Below are 27608 nucleotides of genomic sequence, written 5' to 3'. Positions count from 1 at the left end.
GTGAGTGAGTGTGTGCGCGCACCGGCACGAGCGAGTGAAAGAGAGGTAGAGAGACGGGTCGGGAGAGCCTGAATGAATCTCATGCAGCTGTGAAGAAAGATTTTTGCCAATTTAAGGAAAGTATCGATCATCATGTGTTGATCAGTGCTGATATTGTGGGGGTGGTTACAAACAAATCAACGAGAAGAGAGAAGATACGTTCGATTCATAGTGAAACTGCAGCGGCTCAGAGGAAGTCAGCTGAGTAGAAGGTCCTTCATATGTGGCCCCGGACAGTTTTGCGATCACACTGTCAAAAGTATGTGGACACCTCTGAATGTGGTCTGGGCCACAGCTTGAGTACCATAACCACATGTTGATACCAGGTGTGTACAGGGCCATAAATGCTATGTCATGTCTTACATCGTTACCAAGCTCAGTTAAGTGAAACCCTGACTGAAATACACAAACGTCAATGTTGAATTCATTTCTTGAAGCTCAGACTTAATAACTTGTGCAACAGTAGCTTGTAGTAGTCGAAAACTAACCAGTGAAATATTGTGGGTCAAGGCCAACGTTTTCATTTTGCACAACTGCATTTAGCTCAAACTTTTGAATATTAAGGCTGAGAAGATCATTATTAATCTTCATGAGTCCTACCTACTCTTTTTGCCCAAAGCATATGAGTAAAACCAATAAGTGCCCTGATGACATAAGGTAATAAATGGAGGATTAGGAAACCACCAGCAACTTAACAAGAGAAAGATAAAAATGGAAAATCTTGCAGACAAAGCAGGACCTCCCCTGTGGTCACATCATAAACCCTCAGCCCACTTTCTTCAGGATGCATAATGAATAATTACATCAAACACTGTCGTGATGAACTGATACATTTTTAATGCAGGGTATAGTTTATATTGCAATTTAAATCACCGCCCAATGTCAGTATGTGGATCTTGTCTAATTCATGTTCCTTATGTGTGACCATCAACGACAGTGATCACCTGTGGCGACCCGGGTATTCCAGCGAACGGACTCAGGTTTGGCGACGACATCACCGTGGGCCAGAACGCGACGTTCGTGTGTCAGCCGGGATTCGTGATGATCGAAGGGGACAGCACTGTCACAAGGACCTGCACCAACAATGGCACCTGGAGTGGCACCATGCCAGCATGCAAAGGTAAGAACTGCACACAAATGTAACCCCCCCAAGTACGCTGCGTCGTACACATGCTGCAGTCAGTCAACCTTGATAACCATCAGAACTGGCTGTCGCAACCTTGGCATGCTAGCACTGTCACATACAATACAAAGTACATGCTTACACCCTGAGATCTGATGAGATTAGCAAGCAAGGTGACACAGGAGTCCCCATGTGGTCAGATAGCGTCATATTGTTCACTTCAGTCCGCTGATAAAGGAAGTCACGGCGATATATTACACTGGATGCGAGAAGGACAGAGACACTCACTCATATGCATATTCTGTATAGGTTCATATGTTAACATGCCTACCCACAAACGCTTCCCTAAATTACACAAGTAAAACTATACTTTACCAGGTCCTTGATAAGAGACAGTGATTTCTCCCACACCTGCATCTCAAGTTGCACCTGTGATGGCAGGGAGCCAAGGCTAAAAGTTCCCCAGACACCTGATGATGGATGGCTAACAAGTCCTCTTCATCACAACAAGGATCCTTCTAATTGTGCTCCAACAGTTAATCATTGGCTGGCTCCCTCTGTAAAAGTTTGCGCGCCCTCTATGGGCTTGATTAACATCAAAGTTTGAAAATCCACCAAGAGGACTTAGCTGTTGTACGCCCATCAGCAATACATCACTCAATGATTTATGACGCTCGAGTGGAGGCAGAGATTAGCATGTCTGCCATAGACACCCAAAAGTGAGTATTGCAGGGAAGATTAACTTGTGCAGTGAACAGTTCAAAAGTACACCGGGAAAAGGGAAAAGCCCACGAGGCAAACGGTGGCTCATTGTTGCTTAGGAACTGTTCCCAGGCTGCCGTCTCAGTTACAGCGTACCGAGCTGGCGTTCGGATTCGCCTCTTGAGAATTGGGAAAGGACAAATGAAATGTGAGAGAAAAAGAGGCGTGAGAGACATGCAGGCAGACAAATGTCGCAGGTTGGAGAAAAATACAAATACAAGTAATTGAAAGCCCCAAAAAATTATGCTAAATCAAACTCTTGGAACTTGGACAAATTCTTCGAGAGTGAATGAGTATCAGGAAACAACATAGAGCCAACTGATATTTTTTACCTCTTATGGCTGTTTTTGTGTCTAGATATACTCGGTGTGCACGATGCTGTTATGTTTCTGTGCCACTGCCATTCCTCACCTGGGAGCCTTACACTTTCTACCCTCCTCAGGCTCCCTGCATGACCTCGCCTAGACATTTACAACATCCAAACTGACACTGATTTGTAATATTTCATGGCTGTGTTTCATTATTAACGTGGTCCGTGGTGTGTTGACGCTGCTGGAGGAATTAATGGTCGCACAACTGTTACCCGAGGTACTTAAAGTGAACAGAGAGAGCGAGGGTGTATGTGTGCTCACATGTATGTATTAAAGAGTGTGTAGCTCCTAATCTCCGAGCTCTAACCCTTGACAGATACTGCAACAGCTCAGGCGCTCAGCCTCACTGCAGCTATGCTTGATGACGATGGTGTGCTGAAGTGAAACCCTAGAGCTTAACCTTCCTCATAACACACACTCACACACCACTGTGCATGCATACAGTCACTTGGGGGCATTCAATTACACAACTGTCTCTCTCATGCATACATACACACACCTTCTTCACACTGGCTCCCACCACCACCACTGCTGCTGCTGAGTGCTGTCAGCTTGTACTGACCTGTATGCAGCAGTCAGCGAGCCAGAGGGTCCCCCCTGCCTCCTCTCACTCTCTCCGCTGCTCTCATCTTATTTTTCTCATTTTGGTAAACAAATTTTAAAAAGGCAAGAGAAGAGTTGATTACTAAGCGCTTGCTCTATATTAATTTTGCCACTCCTTAGTGTGTGGATGTGTTATTAAGGAGGAATGCACTCTGTATGCTTTATGGTTTATTTTCTCCCTGTCGCTGCTGCTCCACTCCCTCGGTCTCTTTCTAAGACTATCTGGGACAAGCAACAGAGCAGCTTGCTGGTAATCATAGCTTTTTCATCATGTCTCTCACTGACAGCCTACGCAGCAAGAGGTCTCCGAAAAGGGCTGCGTAAATATCTATTTTCTTACAACTGAAAACAATGCCTCATCCAATAATATTTGTTGGCTTTTTCTCTTGCATAATTGGGTTTAAGTTGAAGGTGCAGCGATTCAGGCAGGGTGAGCTATTTGAAATTATCATGATGCGGGACATCTGTCATCTTCTCATAGATTTAGATGATGTGCCGCTGGGATATGAGGAGATATTTCAGGGAGGGAGGGTAAAAGACGGGAAGAAGGAAGCGAGAGATGGAAAGGCAGAGAGAGAATTTGAGGCAGAGAGAGAGAAAGGTTTTACATGTGCCGACTGTGCATAATTTTGCACTTAACGCTTGTGAATCAGTGCTAGCCGCAGCATTTGTGTGTGGTGCCGCTGATGACACATCATAAGCCTTGCCCAGCAAGGATTGAGTTTGAATCCCGGGTTTGGCGTGTTCAGCTAAGAACTGCTAATGCTTCTTAGAACTACTTAGGAAAATGGGGACACTCTCTGCTTCCCATTCAGTTCTGCCTGTCACTCATGCCTTTTTTATAATTATTATTTGTGTTCCCTATTTTTAAGTAATTTCGGATGCAGTCCATTCCTATGTTTACTCACACATCATCCCTCCATCTGTCCATCTCTCCGAGACATACTTCAGTAAGAGACACATAAACACTCCAAACAACTTTCGACTTCACAGAATCCAAATGGGCGTTTTAGTGAGGTAATTCAGAATGAAATGTCTTTTTTTTTCTAGCGCTCCCGAGCAACAACATGGAAATCCCAAATCCCAATAGTCACTGTTTACAAATTCATTTACATCAAAGAGAAACAATTTCAAGTGAACTTGTTTCTCCTCGATAACTTTAGAAACAAAATTATATTACTAAACAAAACATTAAAAAACAGATTGTACCATCAGTCCGGTTTTGCTTATTACTTTTATTCACATTCATTGCGGCCTAAATATCTCTCCAAATATGACATACTTGTAAAGCATATGTAAACTGTATAATGCTGCAAAACATCTATATGGAAATCTTTCTGCATCTGCTGCCAACCAAGAACAAAAGAATGTTTCCCCTTTGAGGAAAAAATGTGGAGATATGTAATATCCCTCAGTGGCCTGCTCCACATTTACTATAATTTCTTCCTGCCTAAAAAAAATACATTAACTAAATTTGATGTGCCAAGAAAGTTGTTGATCTTTTGCCTACTATATATTTTGACTTTATTAAACTTTTAATTTGAAGCGTACCAATTTTCAAATCTGACCAAAAAAACATTTGAAAACATATATATATTCATTTTATTTCCATATATTTCCATTCCATTTCATTTAAGGACAGATTTAAACCCGAACCCATCTTTGAAACCTGGCCACTAAATAAACTATATAAAGTGAACTGACTAAAGATGAAGCATGAACCACTTAACTACACAGAACTATTCATTCATGTATTGTATGCTGATTTCCTGTCCTGCCAAACACAACAGCAGGTGTGTGAATTCGTCTCCGGGAACTAATAACAAACCAATGAAAGTGAAATGACCTGCTGTAGTCTTTATCGAGCCTTAAAGTCAGCATGATGACTTCTGGCATGCAGTATATGCCAAGTTGTTTCGATGTAGCGTTGGTGCTAGAAGAGGTCACTGTGCACGGTGTTAGGCTTGAAGCAAATCCAGACTGGTGGGAGGAAGACAGTCGAAGAAATGTCCAGTGGTCCGGTAATTTCCTGTCTGCCTCAGCTCCGTCTGTGTGCTTATAATGATGAGTTTGTCTCTGTTCATGGTTTTTTCCCCCAAAGATTCCTAGAGCCAGTCTTCACACTGCAGCCTGTATATTTTTTCCTGTATTTTGCAAGTGAAAATGACGATGGTTTTTGTGCTGCCAGAAGAATAAACCTTAACTCGTGAACTAGTTGTTAACATGACAGTTTAAGTAACTGGATTTGTAAAGTAAGCGTCTGATTTTGCCAGACAGTTGCAAGGCCGTTGCAAGCCATGACATCAATTTGCAGATCTTTGTTGAAGTGTCTTGGATGGCATGAGAATGTCTAAAATAGAAAAGAGACTTGGGGAAGTGATGGGTTGGGGGAAGGATAGTAATGGTATAAAACAACTGCTGATTTATTTACATCCCTAAAACCCATATCCCATCTGTGTCCCCACGGGCCCCCAAGTGTGTCAGAACAAACTCCGAGCTTTATTATACATTCATTCATTGCATTTGTCGAGCAGGAAGTGTATGGCTCTTACACACATAAGATGTCCCCTCATTTCTCACCGAAATTATTCAGTATGCTCCACATACAAACGGCAGACAGATTGCACACAGTCAAAACACAGACCATCCCTCTGAGCTTGAGAGATTTCACTCAGTCCCATTCCATATAATTGAATATTGCACAAATAACAACATGCAACATCAGTAAAGAAAATGTCAAACATTTTGTTTTGACAAAGTTAACTTTAGTTTAGCTGTGTCTGAATGGAGGCAGTGCTGTGGTGCTCTGGGACACTAAAATATTTGATTAATCTTGTTAAAGGATAAGACCTGTGAGAATGACTGTTTATTGGATTAAACACAGGTTTATTGCAATGTTTAATACATATTAACACCACTACTCCCTCTTCTATTCAATTTCTGATTAGAAATGTAAAGGCCCAGGATGTAGTCAGTCCCCTGGAAATCCACATAAATCTTAGTGATTATCTACAAGCTTTAACATTGTCTTTTATCCTTGAGTTATATGCAACAGCTGTTGTGGTTACGTTGCATCTAGAAGGAAGAAAATAATGTTTGAGTCCATGGCCATAGAACCAAATATTCTCAAGCTTCTTTTTTTTGTGCCTCAGACATGTCTTGGTTCTCAAGTGATCACATTCACATCACAAATAGTATGAGCACAGAAACTGATTTAGATTCCACCGCTCCATCTTCTTCATGTTTGCTGTAGGGCCACCGCCTGCTGCAGAGGAGAACCACATGCAACACATGTGGTTTGAAAATGTAACATCAGAAAAGCCTGACTGGTGTCAGTCCAGTTTCACCTCGAATTAAAGTGGAAATATTTCATTTTAAAATGCCTTGTGACTGACTGTCTTGTTTCTGTATAATCTTGGTGCATTTACCAAGACTTGTTTGTCAAATTGATTTGTATGCCTCCGTGCCAGTGACAGCCAGTGACAGGAGGCATTATGTATTTAAGTTGTCTTTCCGTTCGTTCCATTTTTGTCCCATTCGGTTACTGTGACCGTAAAATTCAAATTGTTGTCTCTTGATCACAATTTCTTAAAATTTGTAACATATGTTCACTTGGACTCAAAGAACAACTAGATTTTGGTAGTTGGAGGTCAAAGGTCAAGTGCACATTGACCTACTGTTCTTGTGAATGTGATATATCAGGAACACCCATTCATTACATCAGGTTCAAACATTCACTTACTCTCAAAGATGACCTGAGTAGAATTTGGAGGTCAGAGGTCAAGGTCACCGTGACCTCACAAACTATTTTTGCCTTGTGAATGCGTTATCTTAAGAACATCTCAAGCGATGTCACAAACTTATACTCATGGATTCACTGATTAGATTTGGGTCCCAGTGGCATCACAATACATGTTTTGGGACCTTGGCAGAGACTGCAACTGCAGTGTGGTATTTATAGGTAAATACATTTTTTTAATTTGCACATTTTATATCTTCCGTCGACAAAGACATGGTTTGGTCTCATGTTTGTCCTGACCTCAGCCTCACAATCCAAAGTATCTGGTTTAAACTTGAACTTGACTGGATCTATTTTGTACTTCACACTGATGAGCTTGTCTTAACTGTGTCCTCATTATCCCCACAGTGGTGACATGTCCTACACCCCCAGCCATTCCAAACGGCCTTCTGGAGGGCTCAGTGCTTGAGTGGGGAACCAGCGTGAGCTACAGCTGTCTACCTGGCTACGAGCTGTCCTTTCCCGCCGTGCTCACCTGCACAGGCAACGGGACCTGGAGTGGAGACCTGCCTCAGTGCTTGCGTGAGTCACCATTTACTGAAGGAAGAATGACTTTGACCTTCTGCAGGTGCATCATTTCTCATTGGTTCTATCCATGGAGCCCCTCCAGCTGATCAATGAGAAATGAGCTCCAGAGAGTCAGACTCACTCTGCACACTTCTGCACAGCCCCATGCATCTTAAAATCCTCCTTAGTGCTTGTGTCCTCACAATATCATCGATTATGCTCAATACCAAGAGAATCTCACCACATCTCAACCTGTGTCATATTCCTCAATTTATTCCTTCTACCAACAAATTGTTTCCTTCAAACATGACTTCACTGGTGACTATTCTGCCAACATCTGAAACATGGTCATCAGCACAGTTAGCTAAATAGGGTCTTTTCTTTCTTTAAATCATTATCAAACATGCGGTATCGTGCGGCTTGCATCATTGAGAAGAACATGATTCCACAAGAGATATAATAATCCGGTCAGGAAAAGACATAATATTGTACAATTTCCTTTGGGGGAGTCATGAAATAACAGGTAATTTGTCAAAGATCTTTAATGGGGATATACCTGCAAGTTATTTTACAACTTGTCTCATACATTCATTCATTACCTTACATTAGTTTGAAGTTGTTTCCTCCAAGGCGAGCCCTCTTACACCACTTGCCCCCTTAGAGGTTATCTCAAGTTAATGAAATTAATGAAATTCATGAATAAGTCATGGTATTTAACATCAGGGCTAAGGTTGAATACTGAATTACGATACAAATAAAATAAGGCAGTCCGGCAGAGATGTGATTATTAATGCTGCTCACTGCATTTTTTTATTTTATTCTTGTCACAAAATGACATTTTCCCTAAAAATATTAAGTCTGAAAAGGGTATTGCATCTTACCTGTTCATAGAGACCACAAGTCTCATCATTAGTTCATCAATCAAAGCTACAGTTTACATTTTGATGAAATAAAAAGGGAATTGAACCTTTGGTCCCATATTCAGTGTTTCTATAATATTGATGATGAAAATGATGATGTGAGTGGAGTCACGTTAGGGGAAATAATGATAGTAGTTTTAAAGAGAGTTTTTAAGGTTACTCAGACACTTTATGTGAATAAAAATGATCATAGAAAACATTAAGACCCTCTCAGGACCATCTTTGCGAGCATAATAATAACCCCTGGGATTCATGAGAGCTCGAGGGCACCACACGGCATAACATCATTCTTATATGATATCAGCCACATAGAAATATAATATCAAGAGGGGCAAACTATTTGCATGTGTTTGTGTCTCTCTAAACGTTAGCCGGGACTTAAAAACAAATAACACTAAAAATATTCATGAACAACTCTCCAAGTGCTGAAAGATGTGTCGTTCTCTTTCTGTCTGCTGTGATGCATTTATAGCCTCTGCTCTAAAACTGGTGGATGTAGGCAGTCCTTTTGCTTTCTGTTGAAGTGCCCCATTTAGCATCACACTAACTGATTATTGCAGGATTTTCTGCTATCAGACATGGATTTTATTGTGTAGGTGCATTCACTGTGCATATACTAACTTTACTGAGTTGATTGCTGACTTTAGATGTAGGTTTATGAATTACAGTAAAATTAGGTGGTTTGCTGTTTTTCAGTGCCACATGTTGAACCACTGTCTGAGACATTTTTAAAACAAAAACAACTACATGCACTTGTGTGCTCTTTTGTAATTGATGCTAATGACAACATTTGGTGCTTGTAGCCATTTTCATTGAGGCCCAATCGGTCCCATTGGGGTATCTAGCATCTGAGATCCAGCCGACAGGCTGCTTGTGTTTGTGACCATGTAGCACAGCCCCCCGAGCAGCCATTTGTTCTTCTGAATGGCCACATTGTCGTTGTTATTGTAATTGATGCACGTCAATGTACACAATGCTGTCTGATTTATATCCTCCTTAAATGTAAAGGATCATATCTGTCTGCTAGGAGCAGAAATGTGCTTTAGCACTGTTAAGTGACTAACTGCCTATTTTTATTGCGGTGCATGTGTATCTGTGTTGTTATTTGTTGTGGTGGCTAAGAAAACATCATGTTGACATAAAATGGATAAACTACTACTCTGTAAATCATATATACTTTCTACTGCAGTTCTGATGGCCAGTGTCATCCGTCAACACATTATAATCATTTTTCCACATCAGCACCACCAAATCAACCTCCCGCGGCTTTGCAAGCGAGTAACCTTTATGTTCCATGATGTAACATAGTGGTGTTTATTGTGTCTCAGTGGAGAACTGTTTTTGATGCAGTAATTACATTTAATAGCTCTATTACTTACGACCTAGAATGCAGGTTCCAATGTTGGTGCAAAACTGACATAAACTCAGAGCCGTACTCTATAACTGTTTGATCAATAACTAACTTCTGTGAAGAACCTGGCTCTCCTAAAGATGTTGTTAGAGCAGCAGACTTGTACTACAGTACTTAAAGTGGGAGCAGGTCTGGTATAAATCACTGACGTTACTCGGGCAAATAAATGAGTCTGAAAAGTGGGAACAATGGAGAAGAAAAAGCAGATCATATTAGGTTATTAAAGGCAGAAAGGATTATATGTGTGTTAAAACACCAGCACACCACTACCTACAGCCGGCTCAGGCTCCATACTACCGTCTATATATCACTGTGTCATTAAGATGTAGATCCTTAGTGTTCATTTTCTCAACTTAACTATGGGGCTGACCCTTAGTGTAGATACTTTGCAGTATTTTAATTATACATACAATTGTCATGGAACAGGTGTAAATGCACTTCAGCCAATAATGTTTTTAAATCCATGTATGAGATGCAACGATAAAAATGTTCTCGAAACATGAGTCAATACACTGCTTTGTCTTGTCTTGACTAAGGTTATTTTGCATTCACCAAAATAAATTATAAGCTCAGCGGGAGGGATAATCAGATTCTTTGTGCCAATGTCATACACATTTGCTGCAAATGAAACCTGATGAGTTTATTTAATTTAATTTGGTGCCGAATAATTTTACAGCCACAGTCTTGCTGTTTTTTTCTAAACATATAGTAGGGGTGCACTGTATATTTGAGAGAGATTACTATTCATACTCAGCCCTTTTAATTTAAATACAGCTCAGCAATACTGCAGGAGATGCCATGCATCTGTAAAAGCAAATCCTTCTGTGCATTTCTTAAAATCTCTACCATTGTAAGCATGTGCAGCCAAACAGGATTAAGACACATATTCACATTCTGTATAACAACACATGGGGGAAAAAAGAGAGCAAGCAGCAAATTTCAGTATCTGAGAATGCTAGTTCATGTGTCTGCAGGGATGAGACTGTGATCCTAACTTTGAATCAGGCCTCTGCATACTGATTACTTCAAAGCATTGATAATTCATCAAGGAAGGAGAGAGGCAATGGGAGAGCGAGTGAGAAAAAGTTTGACTAGTCTCTCTCTCTTTCTCTGTCTCTTGCTAATCCACATACACACAACACACACAAGCACATCAAATATGCTGAGCTGGGTTTGGCCTGGGGCCATTTCTCTTATATATCCATAAAACAGAACATTATTTCCCTGCGGCTTGAAGTTTATGACTGATGTGCATGTCACCTGTTTGGCCTGTATTATCAACCATCCTAAAAAATGCTGTCCGAATACTAAGTATTACTATGCCATTTGAAAAGTGACAGGAATCCGTTTCAGATCCGGACATCCAGACATTTGCATCTGTATTTGTTGTCACATCAGATACGGTCAAACAGTTGGAGACAGGGTGGTTGAAACTCACAATGCATCATTTTCAGAGGGGACCTCCAGTATAGGCAAACATATTTTCTAGGAAAGAATATGTCTCTGAATAAAAGGATTTGTTTCTGAGATAACAGTTTTGCTGTAATGGCTTTATACAGCCATTCCTGCATAGGCTGGATTCTAATCTACTCCTTTACTGGATATCTATTATGTCAGGGATTGGCTGTGGGAAGCCCCTGTTGGTTCCTGTCTTTTTGGAAGAGAGCAAGCAAGAACTTATCTCTGTCTCCAGACCTCCACACAGCAGCACATGTCAGGTCTGGAGAAGCAGCCTGCCTTATTATTGGCTTGATCCCGCAGTGCTCCGGCTGCGTGACTGAACGCTGTGACTCTTGTCCTCGCCTCTGCTCTCTCACACACTGAGCGTTTCTGAGCCTCCTACAGCTAACAAGTAACTTTTACTCATCAGTATGGTTATAGAATGTTAATGAATTTATATATGCAGTAAAGATGAATAGAAAGATACATTGGCAGGGCTGTAAAACAGCCCCCCTCCCCCCCATCAAACCTACTCAGCCTAAATTATTCCAGGCAACTTGATTAGATGTCTATAAGCAATAAATTGAATGAGCAGCAGCACTAATCCAAAGGCTTCATCTGCTGGGGCTGTGGCTGGAGTGCCATCAAATAGGCAATATCATACTAGAGGCATGGAGAGCAGCAGCGGTGGCAGATGGCTCCAGTTGTGTTAACCTTAAGGCCCTGTCAGAAAAATTAATATTTCATTTGTTAATTATTTTTGATCTAAAATTGAGTGCCATAACCTCGCTCTCTACCTCTTGCTGCCAAGATGAATATCCTCATATCTCCTATAACCACTCAGCAGAAAGGGTGATGTTGGAAACTGAAAATGGTCAGACGGAGGAATTAATCCTGAGAGAAGAATGTCAATGCATCTGCCCACATGCAATGAAAAAATAGCCAAAGGAATTTGTGCAACAGGCATAATGTCAATGCAGTTGAATAATTCAGTCCACGAAGACCGTTTAAATCATGTAGAAAGTTTTTGCAGGCAGGTACTGAAATAAATTGGACATAGTAAAAAAACAATCAAAACAAAACAAAGCCTCACAACAGCAGATGAAAACATTGTAGGCACTCCTCATCACGGTCTGGTCATGTGGGCACAGCATCAGCCCACACGACTTATTATTTCTGAATTGAATCCTGAATAGTCTACTGAACACTGCACTCTGTTGAGTAGCTGCTGTGGTATTCCTTATATGTTATGCACTTATAAACAGATTCATGTTTGAAAATGAGGCAGATCAAGTGCGTATCCACATTGACACGATTGAAGGAGCTGTGCGGAGATGCAGAGTGATACACTGCTGCATGATTTCTTGCAGGAAAATGTGTAATATGTGTTGGATCTGTTGACCCACATCAGCAATGCTGAACATTTCTTCCTCTGCAGCAAAGTTCTGTGGAGACCCTGGTATGCCTGCCAAGGGACGGAGAGAAGGCCGCAGTTTCATCTTCAAGTCAGAGGTGACGTTTAGCTGCAGCGCCCCCTATGTGCTGGTCGGATCAGCGACACGCATGTGTCAGGAGGACGGCACTTGGAGCGGATCTCAGCCTCGATGTATAGGTATTGAACATTAGCCTCACATGCAAGACATGTGCTTTTTGATTTGTAGAGCAAAATAAGAAAGTTAGTGAAATGAAGAAATATAAATGTCTGCCAGGTAGCATCAAAAGTGAATTTGTAATGTGACAAATCTTCCAAATGATCTCTCTCTGTTGATTCTGTTGAAGCGGCTAACAGAATTATCAACACAAAGTTGAAGGTGAACTCGCATCCCAGCGATACCATCTGGCACTGATGTAAAACTAAATCACTTAAATGAAATACATTATTTATAGTGGTACTTTATAGATGTTGCTTTATTTGCTGCTCAGTGGCGCTGGAAATGTTAACTGCTGAAGAAACATTTTTTTACACATGGTTGTGTTTTAATTCGAATTTAGTCTCACCGACTGTTAATAGTCTCACAAGTGCATATTATTATGACTTCATTTCTAAGAAATGGATGGTCAAAGAGTCTTTGCGAGGATATTCTGCCCATGTTGCCCTGCCACTTCAGTAATTGTCCTCTGGTACATAGTACACCAGAGGGAAATTGCTTAGTCATTATCAATGATTGCCCTTCTGTCATATTCTCATTTTTACTCTCCTGCATCCCTGTGCTCATCATAACGGTGATTTCTTGTTCCAGAGCCCACGAGAACCACGTGTGAAAATCCGGGGACACCTGAGCATGGCTTCATGAATTACACAACAGGCTTTAAGGTAAAATGGGCCAAAACCTGAAATGGATTGGTTTTTTACAAGTGTTGCATAAAATGTCTACTTAAACTCTGAGGGGAATTTGTCCCAGAAAATGTTTTTCTAATGCATCTAAAAAAAAAAAAAACATTCCTAGATTAAAAAACAACTCTTGAGCTTACCTGCATTATATACAAAGGTGATTACAGTATTTTGACTTAATATTAGAAACACTTCCGATACATTGCAGTCTAGTGCAACACAAACCTCAAAAACTAAGCCTCTCAAAGAAAGGATTCACTGGAGTATAGGCAGCACAAGTAAACACATACCACAGTGTATTTAACAGGCATGTAGCATGGAAATATATGTCTTGTACTTCACTAATACAAAATATACCATATAACATATGGACCACATTATGTATTTTGTGATATACTTCACTAATTTAAATTATAATAATAAATTAATAATGATATAATAATATTATTAATTACAATATATATATAATAATAAATCCACAGCAAATATCCAAGTGAATTAGCCTGGCTGTTGTACCTGAGAGGCGGAGGTAGATGAGTGTAAACAAAACGCACCAAATCAAAGTACCATTCTCAGCTCACAGCTCTACCATGCTACCTGCACTTATGCTGTGTTCCAGTCAACTCAGATCTCTGAATTTTCTGACCTCCTACTCGATAAGGTGCAATGTAAAAACACTCAAAGTCGGAGTTCCAACTTGTGAACCCTCTGTTGGACTCTTGTTTCCTCATTTGTGAGATTGAGTGACAGTGCGTGTGCGCGTGTTTTTCTCCCTCTTATGTATTGGAATGTGTTTCCAAGTATAAAATTGCCGTAAAATATAATGTATAATGATTTCTGTTGCCTCATGCCTCGTTTTCCCTCCTCTGCTTTATTTATGTGTGAACGGAGGTTGCACCGGTCACAGTTTAATTGTCTCATCACGAGCCAAATAAACATCAGCTTCTCACTGTCAGACATGTTTGTTTACATTTGACCTCGTGCCATCACCGTGCATCGAAACGCTTGGAAGTCGGAACTTGGAAATTTCCAGTCGGAATATCTGAGTTTTCTGGAACGCAGCATGAGTCCTCTTTCAAATGGGCAGTTTCCAATAGATGTTCCTTGTAGAGTCATTATGTATTCCTTTGCATGATGGTGTGCAGTTGCAAGGATGAAACAGTGAGTCGTGTACTTATCCATCACAGGTGGTTGCACCGAGGAAAAACCAGCTGAATGTCTCCACCACACTGGGTACAAACATGGTGCACATGTAGAGCTATGATAATGTGCACCCTGTGCAGTTTGAGCGTACGTGTGAAAGGAGCAATGCTGAAATGCATCATGGTCAAAAAAATTGATATCATGGTCGTTGATGTGTGCTCAGCAGCTCCCCTGAGACACTTTCAACCAGTGTGTTTCATTTTATTTCCTCCCTGTTGCTCTTAGAGTGTCACTTACAAGTTAAGTGCAAACAATTTCTCCACAACGTTCAGCTGAATATCTGAAATGAAATTTGTCCCAACTGAAAGCAGAAGCAGCTTATTATATGGATCACTGCTTGTAACGGCTGTAGTCTTGCATTTTTCTGCATTACTGAACAACTTAACCAATATCCTGACACCACAGAATGGGAAAATACTGTGTCGATGCTGTCTTCAAACCGTTGACTGCGATGGCAGCTGAAAATAAAAGTCATTTATTAAGATAACTGAAAACAGCAGGGTTCTATATATCTTACTAGAAAGTCAGCTCCCTCTCACTTTCTAATGTCTTTGCATCAGTTGAGAACACAAACATGTGCCATCGCCTCTAGGAATAGTCTCCATCTGCCTCCACACACTACAGATAATCATTAAAAACAGGGAAAAAAACGTTAGTGTGCAGTATTTTTTTTCCAAGCTCTTTAGATTTGATGCTGGGAGCCTATTGGCATTTGCATCAGTGTATTGACTCCCTCCACTTTATGTGCTGTCTGTTTGTGGCCAGGTGGGCAGCAGAGTAGACTTCCAGTGCCAACAGGGACACCTACTGCAGGGCTCCACCACCCGGCTGTGTTTGCCTGATCTCACCTGGACCGGCATCCAGCCTACATGCATCCGTGAGTGCTCATTCCTCCTGCTCTCTCTGTATCTGAATCACTCTCCCTCTCTTTGTTTTCCACTAACCCTTCTGGCATCCTGTCAGTGTTTATCTGTATTGCTGGCACCTCAGACACTCTCTTTTCTTTTTACCCACACCCCCCCCACTCGCTCCCTCTCCCTCCTTCCAGTGCGACTTCTCTCCCTCACTCAATCCTGCCATAGCCTTTGACCTCCCAGTAGATTGCAGCTCGCGCCTCAATCAATCTGCCATTCCAGTCATTCTGGGAGTGAGGTGTTGACCGTGATTACTGTCACTCTGTTTGAACTACCTGAACTGTCGACCAACACCGAACTAGGGCTGTGCAGTTCAGCCCAGTTGCTTTGCCAAGCCAAGTGCTTTTTTAAGTTGTGATGTGATTCTGTACCTCAGTGGAATCCCCCTCAGCCACAGCATCTTTCATGGAAATATTCAGATCCTTGCTACCGTCTGCATTTTACTATGTTCGTACTGTGACAACACTTGAGCTATGTGATAAAAAGGGGATTCACATGATCTTTGTAATCTTGTCTTCATAATCACCCCGAGATGTAACACCTACTTAAATTTCCCAGACACATTTCTGCTGAGGAAGCAGAGACATAATACCTACACTTCATTCTGTCTGATCTACTCTGCAGCAGGGTGTTATTTGTGAGTCTGCGTGTGTGTGTGTGCGCGCGCACGCATTCATGAGTCTAGGTTGGAGGAGGGTATGTTTTAGAGGGATTGTGAAACCTTGAAAATGTGTTATGTCATGCACAACATTTCACTACAGAACACAGCAACAAAATATTCACAAAACTCTCACTTTTACAGTCTTATTGTCATTCAGGGGGTGAGTCCTCTAATTTATATTTTATAAAACGCTCATTTGAACAGCTGACAGCAGAAATAAATCTAGAACAGCACTCCTGCTCAGCCTTCTGTCACCCGACAGCTTCTCAGCTCCTGCTCCACCTGTATCTTCAAACTGCTGACCCCATCATCGTGTTCCCTCAGGAATAATTCACGAGGGTGCACATCCCCTGGCTCTTCAATGGCATTTATTGCCAGCACTGTGACAGGTCGCACCAAATAAAAGAACCATCAAAGTTAGTTTAAGTCAACAGTATTAAAGGTGAACGTGCCGGCAAACTCCTCAAACTGGCAAACTAGCACAGGAAAACTGAAATCCTCCGTCTGGAAACAGGTTTGACAGCTGTGTCAGGTGAGAGATAATGTTAGCATGCAGATAAATGACTGATGCACAGTGGATAATATACAGTTTCGTCTCGAGGGCTGCGTGCACCGCCTCCACAATCTTTTAAATGTTGGGGTGGCAAAATCCGGTGAGAGAAGCTCTTTGTCTTTGAGCTTCCAAGGAAAAGGGAAAATACCCAAAATAATTCAACAGAAACCACTAAACAAGAAGATATACTTCTAAACTTTAAAATGTAATTTTCTTGGAGTCACTTTCAAGTTGCTCTTTTTTCTCCCCTGAGGAAACCTAATGCATAATAATGTAGCCTCTATTATAATGTTGACGCATGTGTGGATTCAACCAGTGCTGTTATTGAAGGCTTAATAACAAGATCTAAGTGCGCTACTGCCAAACAATCCTTTCTCCACTCCCAATGAAAATGTCTGAACTCACATTCAAACTCGCTACTGCTATGTTTGAATGTGGTAATTGATATCGCAGAGTAAGGGTTAATGGTTCCCCTAAAGAGCGACAAAACTGAACATGAAATTTAAAGCAAAGACTGAGTGATGAAACACTAGAAAAAGAGGTGTATAAATCAAACAACACATGTTTACAGCTGATGCTAATGGATTATTTGCTCCCTTTGGATTCCATGTGGTTACTGTAATTAGTCTCACGTATTATAAGTGGAACATGAATGGCCTTTGAGAGGTTCCACTCTTCAACCCTCTTGGCTTTGGATACACTGCAAGCCATCACACCAGCTACATTCGCTTTCACAGCGGTAAACATAAAATAACATATATCGCATGCTCTTTTGTGTGAACCTCTGAAATGGCAGCCTGACAGCCCGTCTGGATTTCTTTCAGCGGCCTGATGTTTTGAGGTTTTAAATTTCCTGACTGGCTCTGCTCAGCAGGTGCAGCAGCATCTTTGCCAGGTCTGTCTCAGCGAAGGTTGCTGCGTTTCAGGAGCGGCTCTCTGGCTCCGGTCCATCGTTTCCGGGGACTTGAAAAATGTATTGATTTTGCTCTGCCCTCGTCCTTTCATTGTTACAGTTTTAATTAAAATTGAGAAATGTTTCTCTGATGATAACCAGATTTTAGGAAATAAAATACGAATACATTTCAAATTGATCAAATTTCTAAAACTCTTATTGGCTAACTTTAGACAAACAGTGGTGATATTTAGTTGATGAACAAAACTGATGAGTTTCCACATGGGAAATTTGATTTTCATAAAACATTAACACATGAAAAACACATTAGTTAATTCCCTGGCAATTGGTATAAACAGCCAGTACTTGTAATGTGTGTGTGTCTGTGTCTTTAACAGTGTAGTTTTTTCGTTGAGATCCAAAACATAAATCAATAGGATACTGTGGATTTCTGCTTTAAAATGAATATAAATGTAATCTCTTGATGTATGATATTATTTAGTAAATCCATTTTTCACACACGATGAATGTGCACATGTATAGACCCAGTTGACTCAACAGGGCTAAAGGGTCTTCTTTGCCCTTGGTCTTTACCCTCAGAGCCACAAATCCTCCAAAATACCTTTCTCTATGATTAAATGGTCTTCTGCTACCATGAAGACACTTAAATGGATTTGTGTGAAGCCAACCAATCTTGTACTGCTGGCTAAAGCAAAATCTCGGAGGGATTACCAGCCCAATGAATGTAATAGATGCAATGGACACAAGTCACTGGATCTTAATCAGGTTATCTTTCTATCAGATTTATATTTTTCGTTAAAAGCTACACACCATAATCCACAAATTTCTTGTCACCTCACTTTGTGTTGAAAATCATCATAATCCTCGTCATAATTCTGAACTGCAAAGCAACAACAGTGACATTTGGGAATTTGAGCTAGTAGCAAACCATTAGTCTGAATATGTGAACAGGAGACACAAAAGCCAAACTAAGCCTTGTTTTTTGGTAACAGTAACATTTTCAAAAAATCCAGTTCGAATTAATATGACATGACGTGGAATTTGTTCAAATACCTACATTCATTACTTTGTTGTCTACCGTGTAGAACCCAAAAAACTCAAGCAGTTCATCAGATGCTCAGATTTCGTGATTTACTCACAAGAGTCCTCAATTTAGGGTGTGAATGATGAGTGATAGGAAACGTATATAGCAACGATGTGTGAAAGGATGGATGTGGAAGTACTTTGATTGGTTGATTAGTGCTATCTAAAAACAAGAGTTGTTTCCATCTGCTGTAGAGACTGAGGTTCTTGCAGGACACTATTAAGGACTTTTTACGACACTGTGGTGGCTTCTCCAGTATTCTATGCCATTGTCTGCTGGGGATACAGAAAGAGATGGACAGAAAAAGACAAGTTAAAAGATCCAGCTCGGTCCTGGACTGCCCTCTGGATTCCACTGAGGAGGTTGGTTTTTAGCGGAAGGATTTTAGCGAAACTGAATTCCATCATGGACAACACCTCTCACCCCTACACAACACTGTGAAGCCCCTGAGCAGCTCTTTGAGCAGCAAGAAGGAACTCTACCACAGGTCCTTCATTCCCACTGCTGTCAGACTCTACAGCATCATCCGGAATGAAAAATACAATCCTGTGGGCTTTTTTCTCATGTCACTCTACTTACACTCTAACGGAATATGTCATTTTGTACATCAGCTTCCTCTGCACATTATCCGTATTATACCTATTATTGTGGGTTCACACCCATTTATATTTATACCTGCATATATTCATCCTATATTGCGATATATATATATATATATATATAGCATGCTATACTCATATTCTTTTTGTATACAATATCTGCCTATAACTGTTTTTTACATGCTTGTGCAATTATCCTGTGCAACTGCACTTTACTCTTTCTATACATACCACTTCTGCAGTGAAATGAGTATATTATGTACATATTCTGCATTTTTTATTACTTTTTTTATTTTTATTCTTTAGCCTTTTTATATTTTTATTCTCTTTTCTACCTTATTGTGACTCGCCTGCTGCTGTAACAACTGAATTTCCCCCCCGTGTGTGGTAATAACGTTTAATCTTATCTAATCATTTTCTGAAGCAACGCTGACAAGTTGACCTAAAATAGCTTTAAGAAAAACATGGTAACATTTGAAAAGTTAGCTTTGTCCTCATGACCATCCCCTGCTGTTGAAGTCTGCTGCGGTCCAACCTCTAGAGAACTCCAACAGCAGGGCTGCCTTTGTGCATCTGCCTCTATTTCTGTTTTTCTGTGCCCCTAACTAATGTACTACGTCTCTATCAGAGACACCAACTTCAAACAGAGAACATTACATGTTGTGGTGTGACAGAAAAAAAGTTAAAGTGTCTTTTGAGGACTGGTGTAATCTCAGGAGTAAAGCTATGCTGTGCCGTTTGAAGTGTAAGTAAACATGGCACTGTCAGCAGAGCTTGATGGGGGATATGGCATATAACAATTCATGGTCTTGTAAGTGTCTTCTGTATTCATGGTCTACAAACTCTACAACCAACCTGGACATGTGCTGGCAGTTTGTCATTTAAATTGGTTACATAGAGTTGTACTCAGGCAGTAAAAACTGACTTTAGTTATTTATCTATTTTTTAGGCCTCCAGACCTACACCCGACAATATGAGGCAGTTCTTCTTGATTCTCGCAGTGTAAATAGAATCCATATATGCCAGATGTGCAGAGCCATTGAAAAAGCTCAGGGTGGAACATAGTTTACTCGTACAGTCGTCCTTGAGCTTTCTCCATCAGGATTTTTTTTATGTATATTAAATTCTTCTAGTCCCTGTAACTGAGGTGGATAGTCGCCAAATTTGAACACTCAACTTTAATTTACTGAACCTTAATTACCCTGAAGAGCAGTGACACTTTTATTTCCAAAGTCAAACAAACACATACTGTTACTAGCTCAAACACCAATAAAAGTAATATCCAACAATGGGAATTTCCTGCAGTCTCCTCTCATAAAGCCAAGAAACTGGGTTTCATCCTGGCGTCCCCTCCACATCCTATTGCCACTAATATCATTAAGACGCCATGAAGGACCGATTTGCTACTGTGACTCACTTGCAGCTGTCTCCCATTTGACAGCTGGCGACATACTCTTTCACTCACAGGCTGTAAAATTATTTCACTATTTTCACAGTATTCTTGATGCCTCAGAGCCAGAATTTTCAACTCAGTGTTTTGGTGGTGTGAGGTGATTTGCATATATTTTTGTTTTGGAGAGAGTTTGTTGATGTGAAAAACTAAACTAGTATACTCAACCCACTCATGAGAAAATTAAAATATTTAATGCGGTTTATAGGAGGCCAGTGTTTTGGCAACACAACATTGCAGCCTCTGTACTTGATTTCTGATCCGCTCTGATTCTTGGAAATAAAGCTTTGCAACATTGGCATAAAGCAGCATGTCACTACCTACCTGTGTTTTTGAGACCGAATAAATGGATAAGAGGAGAAAGTCAAACTCAAGAAAACTGAATTGTAGTCATAAATATTTAGTGTGTTTGCTGGTTTCTGGTGAACATTGGGTGCATATAAAAACCTCCTATTGACCAAATATTACCAGTCAGTTAAGGTAAGTATTACTGTAGGCTCAGGTTAGTAGGCTAATAGGGGTTATGGTTGATATGGTTGATGTGTTTGTGTGCGTGTGTGTGTGTGTTCCTGTTGTGGGAATTACCGCAGAGGCAATTTTGCGTACGTTTGCAGGCATTTATGTCAAATGATTTGGAGCAAAATGATTGCAGAGTTGAAAGATGGATGTGGTCTGACCTATGAGTACTCATGTTATAATGTAGTATTGACCACGTCATAGCTCCCATCACATGATGACAGGCATGTTGCTTACTTCCAGGGTCCATGAGCGTCCGTGACCTTGCACCTTTATGACTTTCTAATTATGGAAAACACGCTTGCAAGATTTACACTTTACACAAATTCTCTCCAGGACAATTTCGCTCGCTCTAGTCTTTTGATTCATTTAACAAATACAAAAACAATCCTGAATGTTGGTTTCAGCTAGTGTCAGAATTATAATGCATATGTACATTTGCAATCTAATGCTAATTTTAAATAACTGAGACATTGTGTTCTCTTAATTTAAGGCCTGTTCTTTTTGCAAGTGACCACATTCCAAAATCAAGCAGTGCATCTCCCAAGCCTTAGGTGTCCATTTTAATATAAGACCAGAAAGTAGACATATTAGTATCAGTATGGTCTCTAATAGCTCCCTGGACTCAATTAAATTGTAAAACATTTGTGCTTCCTTTTATCCCCTTTTTTTCTGACCCTCTCCCACCTCTCTGTCTCCCACTGAGTGCTTAATTATCTTCCTGTCTGTCTGTTTGTGTGCAGGTGTGTGTGGATGTGAGCGTGTGTACTAAGGTGTCTGCCCTCTGTTTGCTCTCCAGCTCACTCCTGCAAGCAGCCACGCAGTCCTGCCAATGCTGACGTTGTGGGTCTAGACCTGCCCTCCTACGGTTACACCCTGGTGTACACCTGTCAGCCAAGTTATTTCCTCTCCGGGGGTTCAGAGCACCGTGTCTGCCGCTCTGACGGCAGCTGGACTGGCAAGGTGCCTGTCTGCAGAGGTATGTGGTTGCCAGAGGTCTGCGGGGGCAGATGATAGAGAAGATGTGGCGGAGGTGGGGGATGCAGTAAAACTTGGGTGAAGGGTAGGGAGTTTCGAACAGAGTACACGTGTGTATACACTTAGTATTTAAAAATACCTCCTGTGTGACTTCTTTTCACTGAATACAATGAACACATTGTGGTTTTTCTAATGTTATCTGTAAACCCACTGCGTCACTTCTTTAATTTTATTGTCTTTTAATATGCTCCTGTTGAGATTCTCTTTTTAACTTGAAGCTTGAGCAATGTGTTGATTGGTAAATGTTTGTGAGAACTGAGCCACCAGAGATCTTTAAAGCAGGCACCATGTTACAGTAAAGCAGTGATTACTCCTCCAACATCCTCCAGCTGTTAAGCTTTGCCGTGTGTAGCTACACATTTGTGACATACATATTTATGTTCTTCTGCAGTTGGCTCCAAATCACATGAGAAAACTGTCAAACACGTACCAGGGACACCAAGCCCAAAAATAAATGGTGAGTTTTGAATTTCACAAGCTGTTCAAATGTTGGCCACAGAAATCTGCAGCTCTGCATCTGTCCGTTCTTGAGAACGAGTGTCGGCTACAGGAACTTATTTTTGAATAGTACAATTTCTCTGTCAGTGCATTGACTGTGCTCAAGAGCTGGAACTGCAGCTCTGTACCCGTCCAGTAGGTTTATGTTATAGTTTTGTCCACAGATTTAATCACTGTGTATAAATAGTCGTGGTACTGTGCTTTGAAGTCAGCATTTCATTGTTAGTGGGCGAAAATAATTAGCTCATAATGAAAATACATGGGCGTATAATCCACTGTGTATTGTTCGTATCATGACCATAACATGTGTTGTTATCTGATTCCTCTCTGAGTAGTTTAGAATGAATAATTGCTACAAAACATAATTAAATGTCAATATCACCAGGGAATATTAACAGACCATAATATGTGCTCTATCGTCTAAACCCGCAGTAATTAGTCTAATATTAGAAAATAATGGAACAGCAAGGTAATTTCTTGTAAATTGTGCAATAATAAGTGAATGTAACCTGCAGAGATATTACTTTGTATTTATGACGTAGACGTTCAAGTCCTTGAGTGTCAGTGAGCGCTGATACAACAAGGAAAAATCATTGTTCAGAATTTAGACGCTAACATAATTACAATCATTAGCCCTGTGTGTGATTTGTGTCGGAAAGTCCAACTTCTAATTTGACAAAGTAATGATTCAAATTAACCTCTGCTGTACTTTTCGATTGGTGCTAATCAGCAATTGTTATCATGTGAACATGCTAAACCAAGATGGTGAAGATTATGAAGAAAATGTAATTATGAGCATATTAGCATGCTACAGTTTGTCAGTACTGTAAAGCCTCCCAGAAGCAGCTAGCATGGCTGTAGGCTGTAAAGATACTTAGTATGATAGACACACATAATAATAATAATAATCATAATAATAATAATCATAATAATATTTTTCAAAACCTTTACAAAGTGGCTCACAAATAAGACAATCAAGAATACAAAAATAATCAAAGACAACAAGAAAAATAATACTATGTCATATAAAATCAAAGACAGCAAATGGTATCACCAATGAGGTACAGTGAAATCTTTTAAAGTGTTGGTAGTATTTGCCCTTGTAAAATAAAATGTAACCTTTTCTTATTCAGTATCATATTAAGTAATAAGATACAGCGCTATCAAAGTCACTCAACTGGAAAATAGAGTCTCTCTTTTTCAGCCTCCTAAAACAGCTGCTTAAAATTATCTTGTAAATAGTGGGTAATTATTCTGACTGTTATTATGTTGGTACTGATTATAAGCACTCACCTTTTTGCACTGATAAATGACTTCTAATTCCCTGGTAAATAATTACCAGCAGATAATGAGTGTGCTGTAATAACAGAGATACAAAAAGTTTTATCGGTGTGTAACTATTAAAAAAGTTCAGCAGAGTTCAGAGTTATCTGTCAGAATAGATTTTGTCATTATTATTTAAGATTGAATGAAATGAATGAACAGATTGTCGTCAGCTGTTTGATATGTTGCTTCTGTTGCCTGTTGTTGTTTTGCAGTGTGGGTGCAAGTATTAAGCTCAAGTGTAAAATATAATATTGATTTCACGTTGTTTAGAAAATAACACATTTGATACTGCTGATTTGTTTTTCAGTTATTTGACAATGTAACATAATTACATCTGTCTTTATTTCTCTTCTCTCAAGTTCCTGACACCGTCTTTGCCCCTGATTTTGTCTGGAAGGGCTCCTACGATTACAAGGGCCAGAAGCAGCCGATGACTCTGACAGTCACAAGCTTTAATGTTTCGACGGGAAAAGTCAATGTAACTTTAAGCGACAGTAGCATGGAGTTTCTGCTCTCTGGTGAGTCATCTATAAATCATCCGTCTTCTACTTCCTCCCCTCTCCTCCTCCTCACTACCTCTGTGTGTCACTTCCATTTATTTTAAGGTGCCTCATGTCAATCATGCATGAGAGTTGGAATTAACTATTTGCTCTAAAAACGGACGTATTAGTCTGCACTGACGGACTAAATGTCCATTCAACACTCTCTGGTGTCCGCCCCTCGTCCCCCTTCTCTACTGTTCTCTTCAGTTCCTTCCTCCGTCTGTTTCTTTTCCTCCATTGCTTTCCTGCACTTGTGTTCCTCATCACCTCCTCACATCATTTCTCTACTTGCCTCTTGTCCTCTACCTTGTAGGAGTGTACAAGCGCCAGGAGGCACGGTTAATGCTCCTGCTGTACCAGATGAGAGCACTGGCCCACAGCTCCATGAGCAGGATTACTGTGGAGACTTGGGCAATGGATGGATTTGTGAGTATACATTGGAATTGGAAGCAGCTGGCAAGCGATCTTTTTAGAAGTAACCAAGAGCTGTGACTGTCTTTTATTTTATACCGTTATTTATTTATTTATTGTTCAGTCTAACATACGAGTAGAATATTGTAGGCAACACCACTATTAAGAGACAAACATAATCTTCTTTGGACTGAACCAAGCCAACGTTTGCTCATTATTAGTGATAGGAAAGTTTCACATTAAACTGTCACAAGCAGAATAGTAATCTCCTGGCTTATTGTATTTACATATATTGATATTGGCTGTGGATCGGATGCAGCAGGCACTCTGTATGAACCGTTTCAGCATTTCTACATTGACCCTTTGCTGAATACGCTCAGACACACACAGGACATCTAAGGGAAATGGAATGACTACAGAATACAAGAAGTTCCTCTTGTAGGGGAAGAAAAAAACAAAAACTTCAAGGTCCACTTAATAAAAATGTGTGACAGGTGACTGCACGCAGCGGAGCTATTGATAGCATACTGCACAGGGTTTCAAAGAAACAAGCTGTTATTTTTTAATGTAGCCTGACAGAACGTGTGGACAGTCGGACTAAATTCGGTGTATATTTAGTTTTTGATGTGGTGTAGAACAGATGCAATACTGTCTCTGAAGCAGTTGAAACAAAACGTGCCTTTGTTTTTTCCACCAGGTTTCAGCTGAGCCTGAGGGAGGCAGCTACGTATTCCAAGGCTTTATACAGGGTAAAGACTACGGACAGTTCGGACTACAGAGACTTGGTATGTGTCATCACCAGTTACAATTTGTACCATTACCAATTCTTCTCAGGCCCATTTCTTCACAATAGAAATATCATACGTTTTTTCAGTGAAAGAGCCAAAATAATTCTAATTTTAATGTTTTTTTTACCATGATATTCAGTAATTATTAGTCAAACCATTTGTTACATGTCATAAAACATGTCTGCAGTTCTTATTTAATTAATTGTTGTCATAGAAAATTCAGAGTCGTAGTGCAGTGCCCATTCTAAACCTGCTTGTTTGGCATGAGCTGTTCACTTGGCCTGTGGTGACACTGGTTGCAGCTTCCTTCTTGAAACAGTAGAAGTGACCTGCAGTAATTAGGCCGTGGCAAGTAAAGACCAGTTGCAGAACTCAGTCCACAGAACTCTGAACTGGAGAATCACTTGTCTTTTCCATTGTCGTGAACGTGCTGATTGACAACGTGACTTGTGTTGATGAGTACCACGTGTCCAAATCACACCAAATCTTACTCTGTACATCTTTGGACCCTTACACATGCTGGTTGTGAAGCAGATGAGATGAATTGTTCTTGAGCTATGTAAGCTACATACAGATACACAGAGATTTCTGAAATGAGTAGATAGATGTTACAAAATATAGCAGATGTAAATAATATGATCAAATTTTGCTGGGACATAACTCTGTTAGATACAATATTCTACTTTCAAATGGAGAGAACAGACTGGATGATTTATAAGAATGAAAAAAATGTTACGACATAGGTGTTTCTTTAAATACAAACAAAGAACCAAAGGAAGCCTTGTTTGTTTTCTCTTGCACCTATTACTGTAATAGATAAAAGGTCCGGGCTAATTTACAACGCTCACTTTGTAAGCCAGTTTAAAAAGGTTGAACTAGTTTTCAAACAGAATAATATTTGCTCTGTGTTTTTGCGTGTTGCCCCTCGTACCTGCTGTCATCCACCAACCGCCACAGTCACACAGCAGAGGAGAACCCCCCCACACACACACACACACATCATCGTCCTTCATTTGATTGTGCTCCACGTCACTATAATCATCTCATTATTGTCTTCAACAAGATTATCACAGTCGCAGATCATTATCAGTGTGCGCATCACGGCTGTCGTCTTTATCAACTGGCTGCTGTGTCTCTGACTTGACATCATTGTGATAATCTTCCTCATCATCATCCTCATCATCATTGTCATCATCAGCATATGATACGTATCTTTCTATTATTCCCTTTGTTGTTGTTGTCTACATTTTGTTAATCTAAATATTTTCTTCATGTTCATATGTCATGTGGCTAAATGTGTGTTGTTTTTTCAGGTTTGAGTGTGAGGGAGAACGTGACCCTCGCTGACCCTGAAACCAACGGCTCCACCAACAGCAGCTCTGTTGCTGTCGCGATCCTCGTGCCTTTCTTTGCCCTCATCTTTGCAGGCCTCGGTTTTTATCTCTACAAGCAACGGTACGTAGTCGGCCCTGGTGTCTTCCACAAGAGGCATGGAACCCAGATTTAGCAGCTGCTGTAGTCTGCATCCGTTCGGATCCCACATGAAAAAGAAAGTAGCACATTTCCATGAGTCTGTGTCCCAGGTTGAGTTTTGAAGTGATTTACCACAGATGTGATGTTGAAAAAGTTTACGAAACAGATTCATGTCGGTTTGGGTTGAGTCAGAGGAGCTGCACAGGAAGATGAGGTTGACGGTTCACTGTAGCCCACTTCCACAGCCTCCTTTACTGCGCCATGGTTCCTCACTGGATACAGTAGCTTACAAGTGAGGTGCTTCAAAGCATGATGCGATATTAGTCAACACA

At 40.5% G+C, this 27608-nt stretch overlaps 1 protein-coding gene across 5 annotated transcripts in view; it reads left to right on the top strand.

Moving 5' to 3' along the window:
* Positions 1-27608, top strand: part of LOC117776906 (CUB and sushi domain-containing protein 3-like) — a 213822-nt gene that overhangs the window by 184871 nt on the left and 1343 nt on the right. For all 5 annotated transcript variants that reach the window (XM_034611302.1, XM_034611297.1, XM_034611301.1 and 2 more), the window contains 11 exons: positions 977-1159; positions 7046-7219; positions 12414-12587; positions 13216-13289; positions 15276-15387; positions 22000-22179; positions 22630-22695; positions 24422-24580; positions 24918-25030; positions 25713-25800; positions 27117-27258. In XM_034611302.1, coding sequence (XP_034467193.1) covers positions 977-1159; positions 7046-7219; positions 12414-12587; positions 13216-13289; positions 15276-15387; positions 22000-22179; positions 22630-22695; positions 24422-24580; positions 24918-25030; positions 25713-25800; positions 27117-27258 — 1465 coding nt within the window. The remainder of the gene's footprint in view (positions 1-976; positions 1160-7045; positions 7220-12413; positions 12588-13215; positions 13290-15275; positions 15388-21999; positions 22180-22629; positions 22696-24421; positions 24581-24917; positions 25031-25712; positions 25801-27116; positions 27259-27608) is intronic.

This window comes from Hippoglossus hippoglossus, chromosome 16 (genome assembly GCF_009819705.1).
Source record: "Hippoglossus hippoglossus isolate fHipHip1 chromosome 16, fHipHip1.pri, whole genome shotgun sequence".
Classification (NCBI taxonomy): domain Eukaryota; kingdom Metazoa; phylum Chordata; class Actinopteri; order Pleuronectiformes; family Pleuronectidae; genus Hippoglossus; species Hippoglossus hippoglossus.
Note: the sequence above shows the minus strand (reverse complement) of the source record. Positions and strands in the feature narration are given on the sequence as shown.